This window comes from Chelon labrosus (genome assembly GCF_963514085.1).
Source record: "Chelon labrosus genome assembly, chromosome: 15".
Taxonomy (NCBI): Eukaryota; Metazoa; Chordata; class Actinopteri; order Mugiliformes; family Mugilidae; genus Chelon; species Chelon labrosus.
The window spans coordinates 17,733,372-17,758,424 of NC_140348.1; the positions used below are offsets into that span (position 1 = coordinate 17,733,372).

General features: G+C 43.9%; 1 protein-coding gene across 1 annotated transcript in view; it reads right to left on the reverse strand.

Annotated features, from left to right (window-relative positions):
• slc35f3b (solute carrier family 35 member F3b) overlaps positions 1-25,053 on the reverse strand; it is a gene marked incomplete at both ends in the record, with an annotated part of 49,017 nt that overhangs the window by 6,049 nt on the left and 17,915 nt on the right. The window contains one exon of the mRNA XM_084562270.1: positions 2,547-2,886. Within this exon, the coding sequence (XP_084418396.1) occupies positions 2,547-2,886 (340 nt within the window). The remainder of the gene's footprint in view (positions 1-2,546; positions 2,887-25,053) is intronic.

A 25,053-nucleotide genomic window follows, 5' to 3' on the forward strand; every position in this document is an offset into this window, starting at 1 on the left:
AGAGGCAGGGTACACCCTGGACAGGTCGCCAGTCCATCGCAGGGCAAAGATGAAAGAGTTAGGAGGAATTCTACTCGGCTTAGTCCTGAGGGGACACATTTTGGGAGCAAAACTAAAGCTGGTGATTAACTGGTGACTTTTTGTTATCTCAAACAAGTGATTTAGTTTTAGAAGTGTGAGTTTATACCTCTGCGGGACATAGACCCTGTAACCTTCGCATGCAGCCTATAGGGTCTGCCCTGTTGCCGTAGCCTCTGCATCAACTTAATGCAGAAGTATAAACCGCCTATTAGTCACCTAGTAGTGTGCTGTGCATGTCTTTCACTACACATCTTCTGCCGTGATCCCTGAGACGTCCCCAGAAGAGCTGTTAGCAACACACAAGCAGCTGTAAGTTTTCAAATATCTAAAATGAACGAGTGAACGGGTGATTCATTTTACTCCTAAACTACGTGACTTCTCCCTTACCCTCCACTTCAAAAATATAACAGTCAAGCATTTTCTGCCGCTCCTGTTTACAGTATTCTTGATTTATACCATTTACCCTGAAAGCATCTGGGGGCCCCGTGAAAACGATGAAGCAGCATTAAAGGAGGAGTGGCAGGTAGCACATTTGCCAGAGTGTCCCGCTGCATGGTGAGGAGCACTGCTGCTATGAATCAGCTCCAGAGAGCTGAGTCTGCACTTAAAAAAAATAAATAAAAAAAAACGGCGTTCAACCCCCCTCCATAAACGCAACACTAATTCAGTGACAACCGCATTAAAGTTTACAATCATCTTGCAGACAGTAGATACGCCACCTTGAAATCCATCCACTCTGCTGTTGTGAGACCTCTAATCTGCGCTGACAGTGGAAAGAGTTTTGAACTCTGCAAATAATGTTACGACGGCAGATTTTAAAACATCTTGCAGCTCATGGAGTTAACAAAAAGTATTTCAAAATGATATAATATTAGGAAATAACAGATGGGCCTGTCGCGATAACTACATAATTGTCTGACCACATCTATTTTTACACTGGGATCATCATTAGATCTGTTTTTAATGAATTTTCATCACTATTTCCACATACTTTTGCATCATTTGACCGGTGCCTTCTTCTTCTTCTATGGTTTATTGACGCCTGAGGGGAGAATTTGTGCCACCAGCTGTTTATCCTGAGGCACTTAACTGATACGGTGACAATACTGCATTCAGTAGTGCTAAAAAATAAAAGCATTTGAAAGAAAAGCTCCATCAATTGCAGTTATTTATATGGAAATGAATCACTAATTAAAATGTCATATATCGTGAGAGTCTGATCAAACAGGGAGACGTTCTCAAACCACAAGCGTGGGTCCCTTAAATGGAAGTTAAACCGCGAACGTGCAGATTAGATTTACAATCTGTCAAGTCATTACAGCAGGAAATTTAAAAAGCAAACACTATGTAATAGAGGATATCTGCCTCTGACGGTGATAAATATCTGCGTGGAGACAAACTGGCTATTACAAATGTCAAGTCCTTGTCTCTAGTGTGGCTACCGTTTTATATGAAGAGGCAGGTCAGCTATTACAAGCGCCTTCGTGTCTGTTTCTCTGCATTGTCTGTGATTCACCGGGAGCGTACGATCTGAATAAATACGCAGGGAACCGAAGTGTTTGATATTCGGAGCACATCAGCTCTGGCCTGGGAGAGGGAGCCCCAGAACTTACATCACAGAGGTGGATGAGAAATACAAAGCAGATCCTCCCTGACTCACCAGCACATCACGCCTTCTACCCCACCAGCCTCTTTCTTTGTCTCTTTGTACTGAAGTAGCACAGCGGGTAGCCGAGATAATACTTTTTGTCTAAAGAGCATGATTAATGGACTGTTTCGCCTGCGAAAGCGCACCTGACTCACTTAGGATTACAGGCTCTGCAACGACACACCTAAAGACAGCATGGGATCCTGATATTTCACATCAAATAAGCGGCTGGAAGAAGACAAAAGATTAAATTAATTAGTTATTTTGTGTAAGATACATACAACTAGAGCTAAACTTGAGGACATTTTTTAGGGAATCAGCACAGTTTTCTTTTCTATAAGAGAGAAACACGAAACTATTTGTTATTAGTGTTGAAAACAACTTTCCTCAGATTGATTTCTGCTCTACTGGGGCTGCTGCAGAAATGGCTTTCTCCTTTGTCCTGTGAAACTCTTTGATTGCTGCAGTCTGTGCATCATCAGCGAGTGCAGAAAAGAACACAATGCTCTTTGATTGTGGTTGACATTTACTCTTGATATTTTTCTCAGCCATTTACGCCATAATTTGCTTTTTGGCCTGTTAGCCACAGTAATGAGAAGAAAACACACATTTAACGCTGTTATGAACCCAATACCTAATAGCTTGTTTTTGGTTGTGTTGTAAGGTGTGCAAGCAAAACCCATTTATTTCCTGTGGCTTCTTTCGACTTACTTTATAGCTTATCCCTCCTCTCTGTTTATCCTTTTTTTTAATCTCCTGTAAATGCATAACTTTTATTTTGAAAGATGCAATACAGTCGAAGCCAGAGTCCTCTAACCTGAATCTCTGCCTGGGCGTCTGCCTCTCCGGGCTCTTGCACAGGTGCCCGATGTAGTAGAGGGGGAAGAAGAGGCAGTTCCAGGAGGTGGCGAACCAGGTGAGGGTGAAGGGGGCGTCGAACTGCTTGAAGGTCAGCTTGGCCAGCTGGGTGGAGCCTGCCCAGGACGAGCACACGCACATCACCATGACGACTCCCCAGAGAGCCTTCCGCACCTGTACCGTCGTTACTCTGATGCAGCAGTGGAGCCTGCGTCTGCTGGAGCTGGACTCTGCTCCCGGCGCACTGGCCGACTGCGCGTCTGTGGTGCCCACCACGTTCTCTCTGGTGCGCTCTTCTCCTGCAGATGGACACGTGCACGTACATGTAAGATCTAATAGACAAACACGCACATATTGCTCTCACTTTTAAGTTAGTAATCACGTCTTAACCATCCTGATTTGAGCAAATTTTGAACTAAAACTTTGCTTTATTAGGTTCTAATCAAGAATATCATCACATAATCATGCATGTAGATATATTATATAAGAAGGAGCTGTGAACTTGTGGTTAGAGAAGCTGCTTTAGGTGTCCAGGTGCCTTGAGAAAGCACCCCAACTGATCCCCAGGTGTCTTGCATGGGTGCACATAGCCCTCCAAGTGTGCTCTCTTGTATGGATTAAATGCAGAGAGCACATTCCTTGTATGTGTGCACAAAGGTTTGATTAATTATAATATGTATCAACTTGTGCAACAGACTCTTTAATTTGTGTCTCTGACTTCAGGTCGCACACGTCCTAGCATCTTTATTTATTCTTTTCCCAGATAAAAATAGCCGCTTTCGGAGCTTAACTGAACTTGAAGGTAATCAATCAGACATCTGAGTTAAAAATGTGGTGATCAAGTGTGACAGGCGGCAGCCGGACAGAGGACGAAAGAGGGCAGATCTGATATCCAATCCACGACGACCTCCTCTCCACCTCACGAGCCAGCAGTGAAGCTCGCATTCGGGGCGAGCACGCGCGGCGACACTTAACTTTTTTCTATTTCTCCTGTCAAAAACCTGATAGGCCCCATGCGTCTTCAATAATGTGTGAACTGAAGCAAAGTGAATTGACCTGTTCTGTTGGTGTCCCACTCACGCCCACTCTATGCTTTAAAGCCCATTCACTTACAAGGTTGTTTCTGTTAAGGTTATAGCTCTGTAATCATGTGTGAAAGTATAAAAGTTAACGCGGTGAAAAACAACGCTGTAGACTCCAGCGTTCGGGGTGGACATTTATTCTTCAGATAACAGCAGCTACATTATTCATGCAGCAGCTCTCCGTTCGTACAGGTTACCTGCCCCCTTTTATAACCAAGTCACACTGATGATGCATTAACCTTTCTTGGCGAGGACTACCAGTAACAACAAATAAATACAATTACTTGAGACTGTCTTTTGAACCAAACAGATCCTGTAGCAACACTTTCACTGCTTAAAGCCAAGCTGCAAGAACACAACTTCACAGTGGGAGCAGTGAGAGGACAACACAGTAATCAACAACCCCCTATAATGTATAACAAGCTCATAAAATCTGTATCATATGCGCCATGCATCTTCTCCAGCTTCCTTCCAAAACGTTAAAATTGAGGGATCTCCCTAATGGGGTTACCCAGAGATAATGATGTGCCTCGTTTTGCTGATTCATCTGCACTGCTCGCCGCTGACCGGAATACAGAACGCTCTTCAAAAGGCTTCAGTGAGGCGGGAATAAATCTGACTTGAGCTGGAGTTGCATTGTGAAGATTATTACTGCACAGCTTCAACAAGTCAGTGAAGTATCTCATGTTTTCATCGCTTATTATTTTCGTCTCAGTTTGTCGCCACATACCTACCACCGTCTTCGTGTTAATATGATCTGTGTAATCAAAAGAACACCAGCCGTCTAATATAAACAGCTTGCTGCGTATTTTACAGGAGAGCATCCATCACGTCCAATGAGGCGACTGATTCTTCCAGGAAGAGCTGCCTGTGACCTTGCCAGGTGGTCTCATCATATGACAGATTAACTTCCCTGATGACTATCGCCTGTGATGCTAATGTTTCGGCCTCCCCGGGCCGCCCACCGAACGCACCAAAGAATGGCTGTTTATCTATTGAAAATAAAAAAAAAATCGGGACGTAATTAAGATGAAATTATGCCGCACAGCCTGAGCATCCTGAACAACGTTCCCCGCTGCTGCTGCTGCTGCTGCACGATGAAGCACTTGACAGCTCTGGCAGCGCTGAGGCAAATTTGGCAGCAATGAAAGATGATTCAAGATCATTGTCTGTTATTGCAATGAAAGGATGAATCAGCAATGACCAAAAAAAGAGACACATGGATGCCTATCAAAGTCTTGGGTGCAAGGGTGAGAATTAAGTTTCTCTATTCTGAGCTCCAAGCCTCTTTGTCTTGTTCTGAAGGTCATCTCTTGTTTATGCTGCCCAGTTTTTTTTTTGTCCTTCCTGGGCCTTCGTCCCACATCCCATGGCTCTGACCACTGCTCCGTACTGCACCACAGTTTAATCTTCCAAATGCAGTGATGGGCCAAGCCAATCAGTCCCCGGTCAGGCTCCGGGGGACAGCTAAGCAGATCCAGCTCTGCTGCACTTTACTGAAGTGTCATGACGACATTAGTGATATTGCACGGCCAACATGTACGTTCAGTTTCCATAACTCACATTTAATATATTCCTTCTATTATATCAGACTGACGACTTACAGCTGACACACTTCTTTTACACTTAAACCAACTGTGACTGATGATACTGTATCAACCTCGACCGCTGCTGATGAACAATACTGAGCCGAACTCATCAGTGTGAGGGAGCTGGGTCAGTGGCTGAGTGAGATGGAGAGGCTTCTCCGCTAATGACATTTGAAGCCATTATTACCGCCAACGAAGCCCCCGGAAAGAGTTTTCTGTAACCGCTAAATGATTAACTGAAAGCCCTTAACCTTATCAGTTCATAATCAAATGTCAGCTGTCAAGGTCAGCCTGTGACACCTGGATGTCTACAGCACAGGGGCTGGCTTCCAGTGCAGTTTTTGGTCTATAATTAATCTGAGCCTTTTGCACACTTAAACCGAATTACAGTATGTTTAGTTGTAGTTTACTGCGCTAGCATAGGTGCTTAATTGAACACAAGATGGAAATATCTTCAGTTATTCAACCTATTCTGTGTTCAAATGAATCCCAACAGGCATCTGTGAAATCACTGGAGACAGGAAGAGAGTGTTTGGCATCCTTGTAGGACGAGCTCCTGATCCGCTGTGACAGCTGTGTATGGGTTCTCCTTGTTGCCTCCTCAAATGTATTCATCCCGACTACTGAGTCGAATTAAAGCGTGCTTACGCCACAAGGTGCGCAGGTAGAGGTGGTCGTCTTAAAATGCACATTTTGAGGTGACGCATATTCTTTTAGCCCATCTTTGGGTATTTATCAGCAAATTACATAACATTTTAGGAAGAAAATCCACTTATTTTAAGTCTGTAATGGTGACACAGGTGGAACAGTGACACCGTCAGAGACTAAAGACACACTAAATCCATCTTTATCTTATATCCTCTTTTGCCTGCCTCTAGTATTTCACTACCACTGATCACCTGACAGACTGGGTATTGAACATACTCCCAGTAGAATCAAGGCAGCCTGTTGTGTGTTGATCTATCTTGCCCATAACTAGGCGGTTTTTCCGGCTTTACTTCCAGATCGGTGCATGCTTCCCTGCTTCCCTGCTTCCCGACCAGGCTCATTCCCACTTGTGCTCTCCTCCCTCCCCCTGCAGCCTCTGCAGTGCAGATCTCTCCTGCTGATAGCTGCAAATCCCAAACGTGCCAGCAGGGCCCTGCCTGACTGCCTGCTCTCACACATCACAGAACCTGGCCGTGACAGGCCGAGAAAGCCCCGCTATGCCCCTCTGCTGCTCCCTCTGCGAGCCGGCCACCGCCCACGCCTCTGCTGCCCTGCTTCCCTGCTTCCCTGCCGCCCACCCCCCCTGGAGCATAAACAAGGCTCCTCGCAGGCAGCGGTGACGATAGCATCAGTTGGTTTGCCGGGGCGGTCGTGCAACTGCTGAGACTGCTTCACTGGGACCTTGACTAGAGGCAAGAGAGAGTTTTAGTTTCTTTTCGACGACACCTCTCTGGGAATTAGTGTGCACCGCAGCGCTCTGCCTCGGTGAGTAAAGAGGGTAAACAGATCAATCACCCACACACACTTCAGAAGAACTCTTCTCCTTGTCTTACTTGTATGCTTGCTGAGTCGACTTGGTGATGAATAAGAATTGACCCGCGGAACTTACTTACACTGTCACACTCATAATCAAACATCATAGAGTGAAGTCCTTCTCTGGCTGCGAGCGCAGTTTATATCACTTTAAGAAGTGTCAGTTTATCTTAATGTGAACCGTTTTCATATGCAGTGTACAAGGCTGAAGGCAGAAAAATCCTTTCTCGACTAAAATGGACTGGATGGTTATATGTGACTAGAAGTCTGAGTGAAAAAAACTAATTTAGGTGAAATAACCCTTTAATTTTACTGTTTGGTTGTAATATTATAGATGAAAAACAAGCAAACTGCAAAAATCATAGCTCTACACACTGTTTATGGCTGTCACGCAGCATCAATCACAAAATCAATACCTTAATAAAAATACATCCTTCAATCCCGTGCTGACTTATCTGCTTTGTCATTTCTGACATGTAAGTCAAAGGCCTTTAAAGGATGATAGCTGGTGTTAGTTTGAATAGTACGAGTTTTCTACGAAGATTAAACTACAACTGTCCAATTACAGACGTGTGATAGTTTCAACGATGCAGAGAGACAGTCCTATAAGACAGACAGCAGTCACTGTCTGCGTAATGTCAGCGCCTGACAGACAGTGGGAGTCTGTGATACTCGGCTGTGACAGTTTGGTCGGGCCGAGCTGTCAGTCAGAGGTCTTTCAGCACACCAGAGGAGTCTCATCTGACAAGCCTGTCCCCCTCAATAACACAACAGAGGGACAGGCGGAAAACACACATCCTGCTGAGTGTAACCAGCTGATAGGTAGGGCCACATGGGGCTGAGGGCACAAAGGCCCAGAAGGGCAGACAGGGGTGGGACGGCTGTTACTGATCCCGTTCTCCTTTGTTCTCGGAAGCTTTCTCCTTCAACCTCAGAGGGCAACGGAGCGACTTCCTGACCGAGGACCAGACTTGTTGTTGTGTCACTCCTTTGCCCTGCCCGGCTGGTTCAACAGATGCTCATGATACAGGTCAATGCTGCGGCCCTGTGACGCCTCATTGGTTAGTGACATGACAGAATGCAGTGTGACTGCGTGTGTGTCCGTGCACTGCAGAGTAATAGCAATCATATTTGCGACAAAGCACCCCTCCCTCCCTCCCTCCCGCCCTCTTCATCTTGAAGTCCCTTCTAACAGTGAGTATAGTGTGATGGGCCTGTAGTTTAATAGACTGGCAAGAGTCCCAGCACTTTCCGCGATCAATCAATATTTAAAAGATTGGCCACAGCGTCCCTGTTGAAGTAATGGATAGGCAACCACTGCAGGTGTAAACACTGTGTCAGCCCAAACAGAGGGTTTTCTCCCTCTCCGCACCCCAGAGCCGCTGATAACACAGGGCCTTCATCAGATTTGCATAAACTAAACTTAAGCAATAATTCTTACGGTTAACTATAAAGGTGCATCCTAATCCCCTTTACCTTAACCCCACTCCTCTCTCTTCAGTTCTTCCCCAGGGAACCAGGGGAACCAGGGGAACTAGGTGAACCAGGGGGACATGGAGCCGAAGCTTTATGAGACTTGCCCCCCCCAGCCTCAGTCTCAAGTGGCGTTCTAGAGCACGTTTCCTAGCGGGACGTCTGAAATCTCAGACCTCCCAGTTTTCTGGAACGCAGCACGAGATGCAGTAGCCTGACGTCACAGAACAATGGCGGCGTCCATGGAGACAACAACGAACGAGTCTGACAAAAAGAGAGGATGTTTGTTGAGCGTCTCCCTATTGCTGGTGGAAAAACTTTGGGAGACGGCAATTTCAATCATTGTCAGTAACTTCAGAAACAAAAAAATGATCTTGTCACGGTCGGCCACGTTTGTTGTTTACCTTCAACTTCGTTCTCCTGGAATGCTTCGAGGTCGCATCTAGTACTCTCCAAGTGGGATAAATCCGACATCATCTACCGTCATCCATCTACGTATTCTGCCCCTGTCATCCCTTCCATCCCTTTCCCTCACATCCTGACTACCAATAAACGTCCTTGCGTCAGTTAAGGCGTGGTGTTCGTGAGTAAAACACATCGTAACCGCTGCATTGTGTCACTGCTGTAAAAATGGCCCTCACAGTTCAATGACTGCTTTTAAATGTCATTGAAAAAAAACAAAAAAAAAACAAACAACTGCCCACTCTGCCGTTTTCACAGATGAAATGCAACAAAGCGTGCGTTTTTGCTGACACCTTTTCCAAGCTGATAGCAATCGACACAGCTGCTGTGTTTTAATTTAGCATATTGATTTATTTCTAATAATCAGCCTTACTGGGCCGGTGACAAAATATCTAGTGGTCTCAAGGCAGCATTATACATTTGGAGAAGACAGGCAGTCTGACAAACGCTTTCACATCAGCTCCCTCACTTTGGGATTACAGCTTAGAGCTTCCACATCTTTTGCAGAGGATTTTGCTCAAAGATGAATCACTACTACGCCGTAACAGAGGGCGTAAACACAAATGTGATATATTTTGCAAAGAAGGCCGGCGACAAATTCAATGAAATCGCCTTCAGTGCAGTGAAGACCGATTGCTCTCTCTCGTTCTCTCTCCGCGCACACAAACGCACGCCCTCTCTGCGTTTGATCAACCTGAGCAAAAGCGTGGCCCCTTAATGAAATAAAAGCCCTGTCATTGTGCATTCATTGCGCACTTATCAAGCCAGAAAGGCCTGTTTCGCTGGCTTTTAAAATGAATTTAGGACGAAGATGAAGCTTCGCTTTTACTCTTCTGCCGACGTGTAACGTCAGCTCCAATCATGCTCTAGGGATGGACGTAAGACAACATTTTAATCTAGCCTCCAAAACTGAAGATTCCTGTGACCTTTTAACCGATGCTAGTGGAACGTATGTGCCTGCATGTTGGACGTCTGCTTTTGCCACATCGCCATACTGAGGTTGTTCTTGTTCAAAAAAAAAAAAAAAAAAGAATCCTGAATGTATTTGCATACAAATAAGATACATGCAAATGAGTGCAAGATTGTGTTTTTGAGAGTGCGACTGGAGTAAACATGCCACGTTACCTTTGTGTTCAACACTGATGATGACTTTGATTTAATGTTTAAATAATTAGTCATGTTTTAGAGCTGTAATTTCAAATGGAAACTACTCAACTGACTGTAAACTTAAGGACTATCCACAAAAAGCAGTTGTCTCTCCTGGATGTCTCAAAACAAACTGCTCACAATAAAATTTATTTAGGAAACAAACTGATTTACCATCTCGCTGGGAAACACTTTCTCACAGGTCTGACAGTTCTGTTAACCAGTTCATTATCTGTCCGTTTTGACCTGAGGCTCTGCTTCTGTGTGTGAATGCATTTAATTTGCTATCATCCGACTGATATATGGTCAAGGTGCATGAAACCCTCGGGAATGGTTCAGTGGGCCCATAATGGGAGCCGGTGAAATATGACCAGCCTCCTCAGGGACACCACAGTGGGTACACCGAACCCGCTCTTAAGAGATCCCTGTTTTGTTTCAGAGCGTGTAATTAAATTGCGGAGATTAAAGGGACTTCTGTGAACTTCTTACCCCTGCCTCTAACGACACAGGAACAGCACAGACGTTCCCCCGAGACACCATCACTAGAAATGCATTTAAAGAGAAATCAATAATTATCGTTTATGGGTTGATGGTTGGGTGAGTTTGCCACAAGATTGTATGAAAGGAAGAGGTAAATACTCCAGACAAAGACAGTATATCAAAGTGCAGGAGACAGCCGTACTATAAAGTATACAGCCTGAATGGGCTTCTGTGGCGTCACGAAATAATATCAACCAGCGCTCTGAGAAGTTCCTCCTGATAATACACTGCCTGGCCAAAAAAAAGTCGCCACCTGGATTTAACTAAGCAAATAGGTGCGAGCCTCCTATTGGATAATTACTGCATGGGTGATTATCTTTCAGCTGGCAACAAGTTATTTAACCCCAGCTGATGCAATGAGTAGCTTCTCATTTCTTACAAAACCATGTGGAAAAGACAACCCTTGGTCGTTGAAAAGATGTTAGTCTGTCATTGACATGCATCAAGCAGAGAAAATATCTAAGGAGACTGAAGAAACTACTAAAACTGGGTTAAGAACTGTCCAACGCATTATTAAAAAATAGAAGGATAGTGGGGAACCATCGTCTTTGAGGAAGAAATGTGGTCGGAAGAAAATCCTGGTTGATCGTGATCTGTGATCACTTAAACGTTTGGTGAAGTCAAATCAAAGACAAACAACAGTAGAACTCAGGGCAATGTTTAATAGTGGAAGAACATTTCCACACGTACAATGTGAAGGGAACTCAAGGGATTGGGACTGAACAGCTGTGTAGCCTTAAGAAAACCACTAATCAGTGAGGCTAACTGGAAAAAAAGTCTTCAATTTGCTAGGGAGCATAAAGATTGGACTCTGGAGCAATGGAAGAAGGTCATGTGGTCTGATGAGTCCAGATTTACCCTGTTCCAGAATGTTGGGGGCATCAAGAAGATTGTTTTTTTTTTTTGGCCAGGCAGTGTAGATCGTTCAGAACTAGCCTCAAGACTGACTGTTGTGACAGAAGGTGACATATTAATGACGCTCAGTAAGCCATGACCAAGCGGCAACCTCTGGGGCTGGAAAATGGAAGCCAAAAGCCATTTCCCATAGACCTCCATGTTAAAGTGTCCAACTTTACAGCAGATATAAACATGTTGGCAGCCTGGTACAAAAATGCAACTGTACAAGTAACTTTAGCCAGTCGTTAGGTTGCCAAGATGGCGACCACCAGAACAACCACTCTTCAAACTTCAAAACCACTCTTCAGGAACCCCAAGGGTGGCGTCACAGAGGGTTCATGCATCTTCACATACAGTCCTAAGTCAAAGCTATGAAATGGTTTATTGTGTTGCTAAGACTCATGTCAGCACTGATTGGAGGCCGTTCCACCTTCCTGTCTAAGTCTGTGAGAGAGTGTGACTGTTCCTAAGACATGTGGGCGATATAGTGACTGCACCAAATGAAGGGGAAAAAAACAGGATTTCACATTTGAATCTGAAAACAGCCAATTAGTTCAGGTTTTCACAAAGCTGAATATGTCACAACATCTCCTTGGTCTTGTACTCGTTTAATGACTGCAAGTCGCCTCGCTAATGTGGAACTGCGCATGTTAACTGGACACAACTGATGATCCAAAACTGGAAAAAAATATATATAATAATAATCTTTAACAGTTGGGTGCAGGTTGTTAGCAAGGAGAACAGAGGTTTCAGAGCCGGTGTTACATAACCAGCAGAGACTTGGAAAATCTGTGCGTTGATCCTCTGTGGGCCCCCTTGTGATTCCCTCCTCCTTCAAAGCAGCCTCTGAAACGACGAGCCCAACGCTAACATCATAAACTTTGCAGTTTAGATCCCCTCAGGAGTTTACAGTACCCTGTCGCCCACCCCGACACAAACGCATCTACACTCCTTTCCTCACGCCATAGCAGCGCGGAAGCGCGTTGAATAACAACCCACCACCATCTCAGTTATTCTGAAAATAAAATGTCTTCAGCTGACATTCACGCTAATAAGCTTAGAATCTCCCCTAATCTGGCAGTAGTGATTATTCTGAGGTTATCCAGGATGCCTTACACTGAGTGAATATATGCAGTTTAAACAGCTCAGGCATCTAATTTGATTTATGCAGCGTCCATGTAAAACTGCAAGAAAATTTATATTCCAGGAGCTGGTCCAGTCTTAAATTATGAATATTGAAGTATTTTCATATTAATACGCCACCTTGTAGAGAAAGACAGAGCTGAGCCTTAGTCAGCAAGCAGCTCGGCTCAAGTTTTGACTGAATAAAAAACGAACTAATGCAAGAAGTTTCCCGAGGATGTATGTTATTGTCTGCATAACTTCTTTTTTAAGCAAATTCAACTTGGAAACAGCTTTTATTTAAGATGCACTGCACAGCGTACGCCTGCCAACAACCTTTTCCATAACCTCTAAAGATGATTTTCACGTGGAAGGACATGCGTACCCGTATTGTACGTGCAAAAAGTTGGAATTGCATGCTGAGTTTGTTTACAGACGGCAAATCTCTTATCGATTTAATGTAATCCTCATTTATTTTTTAGAGGTCGACCGAAAGATGCAATTGTGCTTACTTCAGATGCGAGGAGCTTACGAGTGCTGTGAAATCAGCAGCCTGTTCAGCGCGCTCGTTCCAAACACTGAGGCGCTCAGTAGTACTCTGTGCTGAGGGGTAGATTAAAAAATGCATAACGTCGGCTTCTTTGTTAAGCAAGTGGCAGAGGAGAGCATCGGAGGAGGCGTATTACAGGAGGAAAGGAGGTGTGACAGTATGCGTTCAAGGCGCCGGGACAGGAGCGTCGAGGATGATGCAGCAGCAGCACACTCACAGAGCATCAGTAAACCACACATAAGGAGCCAGAGAGGTGTTCTTCCTTAATGAAGTGAGCAGGAAAAAACTGTTTCCTAATTGTGCTCCTGCAGATCAGAGAGACCCAGACTGAGAGCCCACAGAGCCACTAGAGGCAGACTGAAGAGCATTGTGTCACAGAGCGTTTTGCAGGGACCATTAACATGTTTATTGCTGGCTTCATCCTCCCAGCTGCTCTGGCACATGCTCTGGCATTTTAACTGTGACTCTTTGATGGGAGGAGGGTGGAGAGTGTGAGGGGAATCCCTGCTGCAATAACAACTCCAAACCCTCCCCGAGGACCAGTGAATTTAGCGCACCAGTGTTCACCAGGCCACCTTGTTTTTCGCCCCAAAAACATCAATGCGTCAGTAACATCATTTGAACAGCAGGGATCCATTTTCAGTTTGGTGTTTTTAGCAGCATCACATGATAAGGGGAGATAATGATAATTAGATGCAGTAATGTATGCAGTAAAATTATTAGGATGAGCACAGATGTACAAAAATTGCATTATAGATTTTAAGTTGCGCGCTTGATTGATTCCCCTGTTAAGATTTTCTGAAGTTGATCCCTGTCAAAAATGAGTCTTGAAAGAGATTCGTGAGCGCAAAATGTTTTCAGCTGAAGTCTCTATCGGGCGAGCAGACAGAAACAACAGACAGAAACAGCAGAGCCCCGGTTATCCCTGTTAACGGGAACTCTCCCTACCTTCCACTTTGGTGAGGGTGAGCACCGGACTGTTGCAGGCGGACAGCGGGGCAACCCTTGCAGAGTGTTTCTTCATGATGATGAGCTCGGATGGGCAGAGCTCCAAACCGCTTCGACTACATCCCTGAAGCTGATTTGGTGCAGACACCAGACCTCTAGACGGGACCCTGGGTGTATCTAGAGCCGGTCTCCTGCTCCCCGTCCCCTTGCATCCATCCGACTCCCTGTTGATAATTTTATTCTACCTCAGCCGTATCCCCCCACCCCCTTCCTCTACTTGCCTTCCCGCCCCAAATCTTCTGCGTCCTGGCTGCTCTCTCTCTCTCTTCCTCCCTCTCTCTCCCTCCCTCTCTCTCTCTCCCTCACGTACAGTTTGGGAATTGCTGCATTTCGCCAGCGTCACGAGTGAATCGGTCTCACGATCACGTCCCACCACCCACCATCCCTTGTCCTGAAGCCCGGCTGTCCTCCCAGACCCCCCCGTTGTCCGTGCACCCTCTGGGGGCAAAGTAAGCTCAGCGTGTGGGAGTGAGCGTTGACCCGAAGGCGTGCGCAAACTCCCAGCTATAAATGGAGTGTGTGACAGATTTAACGGCACCAATATGTTTGAGGTTGGAGGGTGGTGTGGGGGTGTTCAGCTCATAAACACTGTAACTGGAGCGTTTTGTGGTGAATTAAATTATGAAACGAGCTAATCCTGTATTTTATCAGAAGATCACCCACAATTAAAGCGCATTAGGCTCCCCAGACCACACTCTATAATACAGCCTATTCTCCAGCTCTTGTATGATGAGTTGTAGTTCCTAACTTACTGCCATGTGGCTTGGTTAAGGTGTTGCCGTGCACTGATTTACAAAATCAACTTGAAAGCCGATGCTGTCTTGACATTTTCTTGCTTTTGTGCAAACAGGAACAAGCGACTGGCTTGACTTGGCAGATTAGTTGAAACTGTGTTGAACTGACACACAAGGGCACCAAAGCAATTCAATTTTGAAACTGTTTCCGAGGGGGAGCTGTGGATTAGTGGTTAGAGAAGCAGCTTTGGGACCATAAGGATGTGGCTCAGTAGGTAGAGCAGTTGCTTAGTTCCTCAGTTCTTTGAGCGAGACACTGAACCCGGAGTTGCTCCCTGTGCCTGTGTGAATGAGTGGATGAATTGCTTTGAGTGGCAAACGGTAGAAAAGCACAATAGAAGCACAAGACCATTTTCCATTTGCATCCCCCTATATCCATGCCTTGAGAAAGCACCCCCCCAGGTGCAGCACAAGTGTCAGCCCCACTGCTCCGAGTCTGCTCACCGCTGTGTGAACAACCTTGTGTGAACATTTCCCCATCAGGGATCAATAAGAATGAAATAAATATTTAATGTCATCACAGAATACCTTTTCTGCACTGCAGTCACTGAAAGCATTTCAGGTGAAATCATGTTGTTTGAGTTGCGGCTAATCTCTGCAGATACACTTCAGTGTTTAATGTGTATCAGCCGTGCCACAGCTGATCAGATCCATTTGATGAGGTTAGCATTTGCACTGACGCCAATATGACACATTAGATAAATCAAATCAGACATACGATCAGATACTGACTCTAGTCATGAGCAGTTAGGTGTTATACAGTGGTAGTCTGTGTTATGGTTAGGACTGTGGTTCTACGGTGACCCAGGCCCCTGATAGAAGTGTGACATTGCTCCTTCTGTCTGGTCTGCGACTTTGCAAAGCAATTACTGCTCAAATTCCTGAGGTATGTGTGGAAAGATTGAAGAAGAACAGTTTCAGGCTTTCTCCCTTGAGGCGAGTGAGAGGTGCCGAAAAAACACAGCTGAGTGTCCTGTGACATTTTCTTTTTACGCCCTTTGTTTCAGCAGCAGATATTGATTTTGAAGGCTGACTAAACTCTTAAACTGAGAGCTGTCCGACGTCGTCCTGTGGTAGCAGCTGGTCAACTGGAATTGTGCCTGAGTGTGTCTCCGTTGTGTCATTCCGTGTGTCTGTTGCGTTGTACTCCTGAGAAGCCATTATACACAAATAGATAATACCTCAGAGGCAAGCAGCGATATCTGTCAGTGATCCAAATTAAACTCCTCAGTATTGATCTGAGACCGCATCCGTGACCCTACTTTAATGCATTCAAAGACATTCAAGTATGCATTTTCCAGCGGCTCTGCTGCACATACATGTAAAATGTGCAAGCATGCCCGGTGGAAGCTGTACTGAATAATTCACTGCTTAGACTCTACCTCACACTCAAGCAAGAATCCCCTATCCTGCCTAACTAGGACAGGGAGCTCTAAAAACACTCTCAGTAACCAAAATCCACTGGATCCTTTACTACTTTCCACCGCTTCCTTCTCCTCTTGTGTTTGGGTTTGATAATGGGAAACGTCAAGGGCAGCGGATGGGAGCTAATGGATGAAGTGCAAGGGCTCACAGTGGATGAACTAAAAGCGCAGCACAGGATGTTTGATGGATAAACATTATAAACACGTCTCGTATGAGTTATATTGTTGTGTGTCATGGAGTAAAACTCCACAGAGTCCCGTTCTGGCTCTGCAGCTGCCAGCTGTCTTTAGGAACTAATGCTGTCAGACTTCAGTAGCTCAGTATGGTAAAAACATGAAGATTTAGAGAGTGTGCACTTGCTATTATTGACAGAAAAGACAGGGAGGTGGAAAAAAGGTGGAGCGGGTGAGATCATTAAAAGATCCCAGTCAGTGACTCATAGACTTTTATCTGCGAGAACGGAGGAGGATCAAACCAGCCTATGCTCCGAGACGCCGCATGACAACTCTCTCTCGAGCACACATTCAGACACTGTATAGGCATGAGTGTGTAGGAGCAATAATGAAGTGTAAAAAAGCCGAATCCTTTGAGGCTCCTGCATCAGCGCTGCCTGTTTCTACCCAGACAACGAGAGAAGCCGAGCTGGGATGAGATTATTCTTGCATGTACGTTGGCATGTTCAAATGCGCACCAAAGAGTGGCTTGTACTTTGTCTCTCATTTGTTTATTCATGCTGAATAATGAAGGGAGCTACAGTAACCATTTTCCAGGTCAAACAGTATTTAACTGCTCCATCCAACCCCACGTGATGTTCCGGCTGACGTTCAAACATGGAAACACTTAATGCAAAGCCTTTCTGGGATCTTACAAATGCAATAGCAAGCATATTTTATTCCTACAGGGAGAACTGATGTAGTTATGCAAGAAACACGCAAATAACGTTCCTTTTAGACATCAGACAACGAAAACAAGAAATCAGTCTGAAGTAGATCCCCATGGAATTATTTATGTCTTGATATTTCTCAGTACGGACAAGCTGGTCTATCTTTTTGAGAATTATAAGAAATATTTGGCTTTGAAATGATATTGGGATGAAACAAGAATATGATAGCTATCGATATTAAGCGGCGCTTCAAAGAGCCAGATGTTAGGAGGTTAATAAAGTGGTCTGAAAAAATCTATATTTATTGATAATGTATAAAAGTGCTTGAGCTGCAAATCTGACGGCAGAGAGCGCTCAGTCATGAAAGACAACTGGCTTGGACAGCTTAAAGGAGTTTGCAGGAGTAAATGATTTCCTGCTGTCTGACCTAAAATAAACAACAGTGGCAGTGTGAGTAAATGTGTCAGTTGTTTGGTAAAGACTGTCCGGACAATTGTAGTTGCATCTTTGCCAAAACTTTAATAGATTTGTTACCGGCATTTGCCCGTCCATTGACACAGCTAATCCTGATTTAAGACAAATCAATTCCTTGTCTAACACCGGTAGCAGCTGCTTAATTTGAGCCCTCCTTGCTGCTGAATTTAAAGCCAGTCCCCGAGGCAGCATGAGAGCAGAGCACATCTGCACACAAAGCAAGGTGGTGTAATTCATGATGCAATTTGCCTGTGAGTCAGATATTTCAAAAGTCTGATTGATTCACTCGGTACTTGAGCTAAAACAGAAATGAATCATCACATTGACATTGAAAGTGACTTACACATGGATGACCTTGGGCAGGATGAACGTACAGCATATTGTTGTATTTCCATCGCCGTCCGGACAAAGAGCTTGTTAAAATGTGGCGATGCTATTAACGGTTTTAGTGATGACAGTTATTTTGGTACATTGTTCAGCATGTCCAATTTTGTTCATTATTTGGCTCGCTTAACCTTTCATGGCTGCAAAAATAATGTACTGATTAGTAAATTAGAAACTGTTTGGCCATAATGACCATCAATATGTTTGCTTGAAAAAAGGGGGATGCTTGCAAGCTGAAGAACGCCTTCTCAAAAGGAAAGCATGGGGGTGGCAGCATCATGTTAGGGGGGAAGGGTACGCTTCAGGAAAATCGGCCAGGAAGTTAAATCTTGGTCACAAATGTGTCTCCCAAGGACAAAGACCACATGCATGCTTCCAAAGTTGTGGCAAAACGTCTTCAGTACAACAAAGTCAAGATATTGGTCATCACAAAAGAGGTGACCTATAAAAGCATGCTACAAACCTGACTCGGTTACGTCAGTACTTTAGGGAGGAATGGGCTAAAATTCCTGCAACTCATTGTAAGAAACTCGTCAAAGGCTTTGACCCACGATCAACAATTTAAATGCCAACTAAGCGTATCTGCACTTCCAGCGCACCCCGAGTGAGACGAAAGAAAAAAGACTTTCTCCATGCTACTGTTCTGACATTTCACACTCTTAAAATAAAGCTGTGATCCTAGCTGACCTAAGACAGAATGTTTACTTCCACTAAATGTCAGGAACAGTTAAAACCTAGAGTTATTTGGCTGAGGTGTATGACATAAAATGTTTGTTAAACTAAGATGATGAATACGGTGTCCATCATCCCCGCTAAACATCAACATAATCAGTCATCAGCTAAACAACCTCATCTTAACCTCATGGTGAACATGTTAGCATTAGCATTTAGCTCACATTTGTGCAAAGATTACAGAATAATAGTACTGTTGCTTCATATCCTACAAGTGTTTCTGGAGTTTCAAACACTCCTGTGATACAAAAATGCAATCTTAGGTTACTTTTTCTTGCTAACTATTCCCAGTTCATTAAAATGATCAGACGCAGTCAAGTTTTGAAGCCTGAGCCTTTGAGCTAAGCAGATGAGGCTGTGGGCACACAAAATAAAACAGGCCCATTTATTTTAATGTTACCATGAATATTAATGCTGCACTCATGAATATTGACGACAAATACTGACAGTGTTTGCTGTCAAGTAATCTACATTTCCGTGTTTGCGTTCTCCTCTCAAACAAAACAAAATAAGTTTTCGTCCTCCCCGAGGCATCTCTTCCTCTGCTGCTCCAGTTCAGATGACTTCTGGCCCCTGCTTAGCATTGGGAGCAGGTAGAGAAGGACTCATTACAGAACCGAAGGTGTCTGTCTGGCCACTCAATAACAACTCCCAAGGGCTGTGACAAGGGAGGAGGGGGGCTGTGGCAGTCCTAAATAACAGCTTGTTTCGAGGACCAGAAAGGTCAAGTCAAATTAACTTTCTCTCTTCCTGGGCCCCATACATCTTCACAGCTCATCTGTGGAGGCAAGCGGCTGTCAAGGTACAGCCACGGCTTATTGGATTAATGGCCTTGATGGGGTCCCATGGGGCGGCAGGAGAGAGAAACAGTTGCCAAAAACACTTTCCCCATTTCAGTAACATTGCAGAGTTACACAGTGGCAATGTTACACAGTGGCAAACAAACAAACTTTATGATAGAGACCTATGATTAACTGACAACTGCAGCCATGATACAGTTTAAATAACATTTAAATGTATAAAAGTTATCATGAACACATAATAGCTTAAAATGATCTTCAATAAGCTTTTGCAAATCCCTTGTATGGAGATCGATAGCCTTAGGCTTTAGTGTGATTGATATATATCTTCTTCTCGGCAGGACAGGAGCAGCATGAATATTTTATGTCGGCATAAACACTATTAATCCGATCCACAACCTCCACATAATTCAGCTTTTGAATACAAACAGTCATCCCCACACCAACTGTTTTATGTCTTGGTTTGAGGGCGTGCTGAATACAATATTAGCCTCCAGTAGTTCAGTCCACTGGATAAATCATTCACTGACAGCTACAGAAATTTCGGGTGTAACTAAATTATTCTAATGACGTCATATATAACAATAAGTAGTGGATACGTCTCTGCGCTTGAGGCGTCCGTGAGTTCGTTTTAGTCCAGGAGAAAATTATTCTGTGATTCGATACAAACTTATAAAACCTAATAACTCAAGTTCTAACGTCAGTAACCAGGCAGTTGATCACTTTCTTAATTACTTTGTTATTCTTTAACCTGTCAGTGAAGTGAAAACTGACCTTTGCAATGACCTAAAACTGAAACTGCCAAATATCCATGTGTCAAACAGTTTGAAATTCAAAGAAATTGCAAAATAATTGATCTTATTTGCCTCCAAATCTATTACTCAACTGTTCCTCCATCGTTCGATAGCATGCAGCCTCATATGACCACAAACGAACACTCTGACACTTTGTGAGAGGAGCACACCCGGGTCAGAGAGCTCATAACCTCCTCCCACTCAAAACACACTGCTGTTCCGGTAGAGAGCCAGGAAAGGCTGCAACTTTAAAATGTGGGACTTCTTCCTCTTAATTACCACAGCGGCTACCGAGGCCCTGCTGCATCTATTAAAGGCCGCAAAGCTGTAATACCTAGTGATAGCCCTTATAATCGCTCTCCACCTCGGGGTGGCACACACTTAATTGGGAAGAGAGAATCTCCATTAAATTTACATCCCTCCAGAGGAATCAGCACCGGACGGCACATTCCTTCTTTCCAGTTAAGGTTGTTTCAGGGCCACCTCGTGGGATGTGTAAATTTTTCATTAGTGCTGCAGGTGTGTGTTGCAGGCCCAGAGGTTTTCTCATCCAGTACTGTACTGTAGGACATGCTGTACCTGATATTGATGCAAATCAGGAGGGGTATAAATTGCACTTGACACTTATATAGGGAGGCAAATTGGATGCTACCGTCTCCTTATTTGTAGAAAATAACACTTGACCCCACTTTAAGATGAAACAACTGTCTATATGCTAATCTACGTGCTTCCCCTTTACCTGCTGAATAAATGTGATGGACAATAATGCAGACAAAATCTGTAAGCACTCCATTTTCCTTCTGTGATGGCTAAACCACACAGGTTAGATGAGCTCAAGGAAAGGTTGGAAGAGACCCAGCGCATATTAATCCGGTGCCAGCTGTTGCTTCAGGTGCAGTCCTCCCAACATTATGGGCACGATTCTTCTGTGAGCCCTTAGAAGTAATTACAATTGCTGTTTTACAACTCTGTATAATCTCTTCTGTGCTCAGGGACATTGGCAAACTGTACACTCTGTAAAGCCACTTTCACTATCCAGTTTAATCCTGCTTCTCCGGTGATCAAAATGCCAACATTTAGTTTAAAAGCTTTTCTAACCGGCTTCTTAGATAAAGATACTGATCCTTGCACCCTGACTCCTGGTTAGAGTGAGAGAGATAGAGAGGTTTCCCTCGGGACACAGCCTGCATGTCTACAGAGAAAGAGATTTTCTTTCCAGTACATGACACTGGCTCCCTCTGTTGTCAAGCCACAGTATCATTATTTCTTTATTGAGATTTCTTGCACAGTTCAGCCAAAATACTTTTAAGTTTTGGGTATGTAATCAAATGTTTACTTAGTTCCATTTTGCAGCCTGCTTTTTAGTGTTTAATTTTTTATTTTTTGCCATTTTAACATTCAGAGGTGCCTTCCAGGTGTGCTTGCTGAAGCTGCTCTTCGCTGGGCTATACTTTTCCTCCAGTGCTTAATGCAATTCAAATTGTTCTCAATTGCTGTAATTATGGGGCAGCATTTCCAAAAGCTTCCCTCATCCATTTGCATTTATATCATGCTAATGGCCGAGCCTGAACAGCGTGGGCACGGACTTCAGAAATACTGTGCTGCAAACTTTTCATTCCATTATAAAACCGTTTTTTACAAAAGCACAACAGGGTTACTGGATGGTGCGTTTTGTTCTTGCTAATGACCATTGTTTAAATAAAAAATGGCAGACAAACAGTACATTTCATATAATAAAACAGTGTGTACACTCTTAACATTAGAATATAAAAAACATATGGAAATAAGAGGTTTATTGTCTTGACTTGACAGCAAGTATTGACACTTCTGCATCCTCCTCACATTGCAGAGAGCCCCTTGCGCCTGTAGAGGGCACTGTGACCACATATACCTACTGACAAACACGTGACACCTGCTTATGGTGTGGATAGAAATGTCCATGAAGTCAAACCACAGCCCAGCAGTGAAGAAGAAAGTGGGCTAGCAGTAATGAAAAGTGACGAAGTGACCCACATACACAGAAAAATAAATAAAATGGAAAATTAACGAAAAGCATAGCAGATATACATTATCTTTAGTTTTTTTCTTACTCATTCTAGGGGCACTGTTAAAGCCCTGTCACACTGTGAACTCACTGCTGTGTTTATTTTTGGACCTATCCTTCACCGTGAGGAGACAAAACTCTACGGAGAGACCAGAGTGACCTGAAAAAGCACCGCCGGCTCCTTTAGTGGCCGTGTATGCGGGGTTTCCAAAAATGGAGGCATATTGAGGAGAATGTTTTGTTTTCTAAGCTTTAAGCAACAGGCAAAAACACACAAACAGTGTGTTGATTTAGAAGCATTTAACATTTATCAAAAACACCAAATCAGGTGCAAAACTGCAGATGAACTGGTAGAAAAACAGCTGGACACTATAGTTTTAATTAATCCTCTCACAGCTGGTAAAAAGTATTGCATCTATTGGGAATTATTTTTAGCTGTGGATGAATTCACATTTAGTTCTTAGTCAGGTTTTTAAAGTGATAGTAATGTTTTCAGTTTATATGAACAAAAAGGGAGGTCTGTACAGGCAGGAAACAATATGTATACACCGATCAGGCATAACATTATGACCACCTTCCTAATATTGTGTAGGTCTCCCTTGTGCCTCCAAAACAGTTGTGACTCATCAGAGAATGGACATGGGCCTTCTGAGGGTGTCCTGTGGTGTCTGCTAATAGAAAGTTGTTAGTGAGGGAGGCTTTCTGTCCTATGGGTTGAGGGGAGGGGCCTCTGTGGATCATCCCACAGATACTTGATCAGTTTGGGATCTAGTGAATTTGGAGGCCAGCTCGACACCTTGTTCTGTTCTTCATGTTTTTTGAGTTCTTCCTAAACCTTTTTTTGTGTGTGTGCCTGTGTCAGGCTGCATCCTGCTGGGGATGGCTGCTACCATCAAGGAGTGTCATTGCTATGGGGTGTGGGTCTCGGTAACATCCACATGAATGCCAGGTCCACAAGTTTCCCAGCAGAACATTGTATTGTCACCAGTTGGTCAATGTTATTTACTTCTCCTGTCAGTGGTTATAATGTTGTGGCTGATCAGTGTAAGTCTGGATTATTGTGCTTTTTTAGGTTTGCCTATTGCCAAGTAGCAGAGGCAGTTTTAATGTATTGGTGCATTGTTTGGTTCAAGTTATTTTACATCCAGACAATTAAAAACAAAAGTTAATTAACATGAACAGATATGAGCAAAGTGAATTTCAGACATTCACAGTATTTATTTTCTCCCTTGAAGTTTTCATACAGTTTTAATCGGTCCCTGAGGCACGAAGATTTATTCTTCCCTCTCTCTACTTTAGCTCTGAACAGCAACTGTGTTACTGCCGATTAAAAGGGTGGCAGACGGAGTGAAGGAGTTATTTATGTGGCTTCAACACCCCCGGACAAACAGGGGATCAAACCTCTAACTGCCAGGTCAATCCTGCAGCTCTTCATTAAATAAACAACAAATAAGAAGGAACTTTATCTGAGCCTGTGCCTGGGAATAGAGGACCTGTTGAAGCCTGTTACTGTCTCCCCCATCCGTGACATGGGACCTTAAATACGGGATTCAACTACTCTCTCCGTATTTGTTGCAGGCGGTGCCATGGAGACTGCTGACAGAACTGTGAACATCCTGAGAACAAATGAGAGCGGCGAATAACGGTAAAATAATACACCTGAGACTCTACACCTCAATTACACAGAGATTTGGTGATTCGAATCATTTTGCCTCAACATAATTGAGCCTGGCAGATTCACAGAAATTGGTCATAGGACTCTGCCTTTTTGTGGTAAATAATTCAAAGCAAAGGGAATAGATTCAAACACCAGGAAGTAAGCCAGCAGTTAAATACAGTTGGCAGTTGCAGCTGCGTAAAAGTCTCTCCGGGGAGAGAAGAATGGTTTTTGTTGAATAGTGAATGAAAAGAAGAGGATGTATATTCGCACTGTCATTAGGCTTCTGATCTGTTTTTGTCTTTGAAGTTTGCAGATTGGATGCCAGGTCCTGCCAGGGCTGCTTTCAACACTGATCAAACTGGTTTCTGATCACTTAGCGAACCCACCTTTTTCCGTCCACTACAGCAGCAGGTGTTTGGAGGCCCTTCAAAAGACCAGCAGGTGTGCGCGCACTTGTCAGTAGTGCAAAATTCAGACTCTTCCCCACCTCCGTCTACACTTCTCAGCCCAGCCTCTAACAGTGAGAGCACCCAGGCATATAGTGAGCAGTCAGTGTGGGACAGAAATAGAACTTGATGCCCTCGTGTTCCCAAAGCTGTAAATGCACAGCTTTGTGTGCTTGTTATGGGGAGCTCTTGTTTTCTTCATCAGCCGGTGGTGGAATTTCCACTAGTAAGCCAAATCATTATTCCAGTGAGAGTCGTTGCTGGGGAGCCTCCTCATTATATATGTGGTGACAAATGTCATGTTCCCTTTCCTGCACTAATCTCTTTGAATTCACACTAAGGGCAGAAGGAAATGTGCTTTGAATCTAAGGGTTTTATTTTCTCCATTTCAGACCATTTGCAGGATTTGAAATAATCCTTTAAACGCAGTAAGATAGGATTTCAATGAACTCTATAACTTACTCTGAGCACTATGCTCCTCCCTATTAATTATGCTAATATCTAAACTAATATTTTCATGTTTAATCTAAATTAAAATACAGCAAATTCTCAATACAAGTTTCGGTCATAAACTGATTCGTCAGAGTACTTTCCTTAAAGTGTGGAGTGACTCTATAGTAAGTATTAGGAGGCCTGTGCA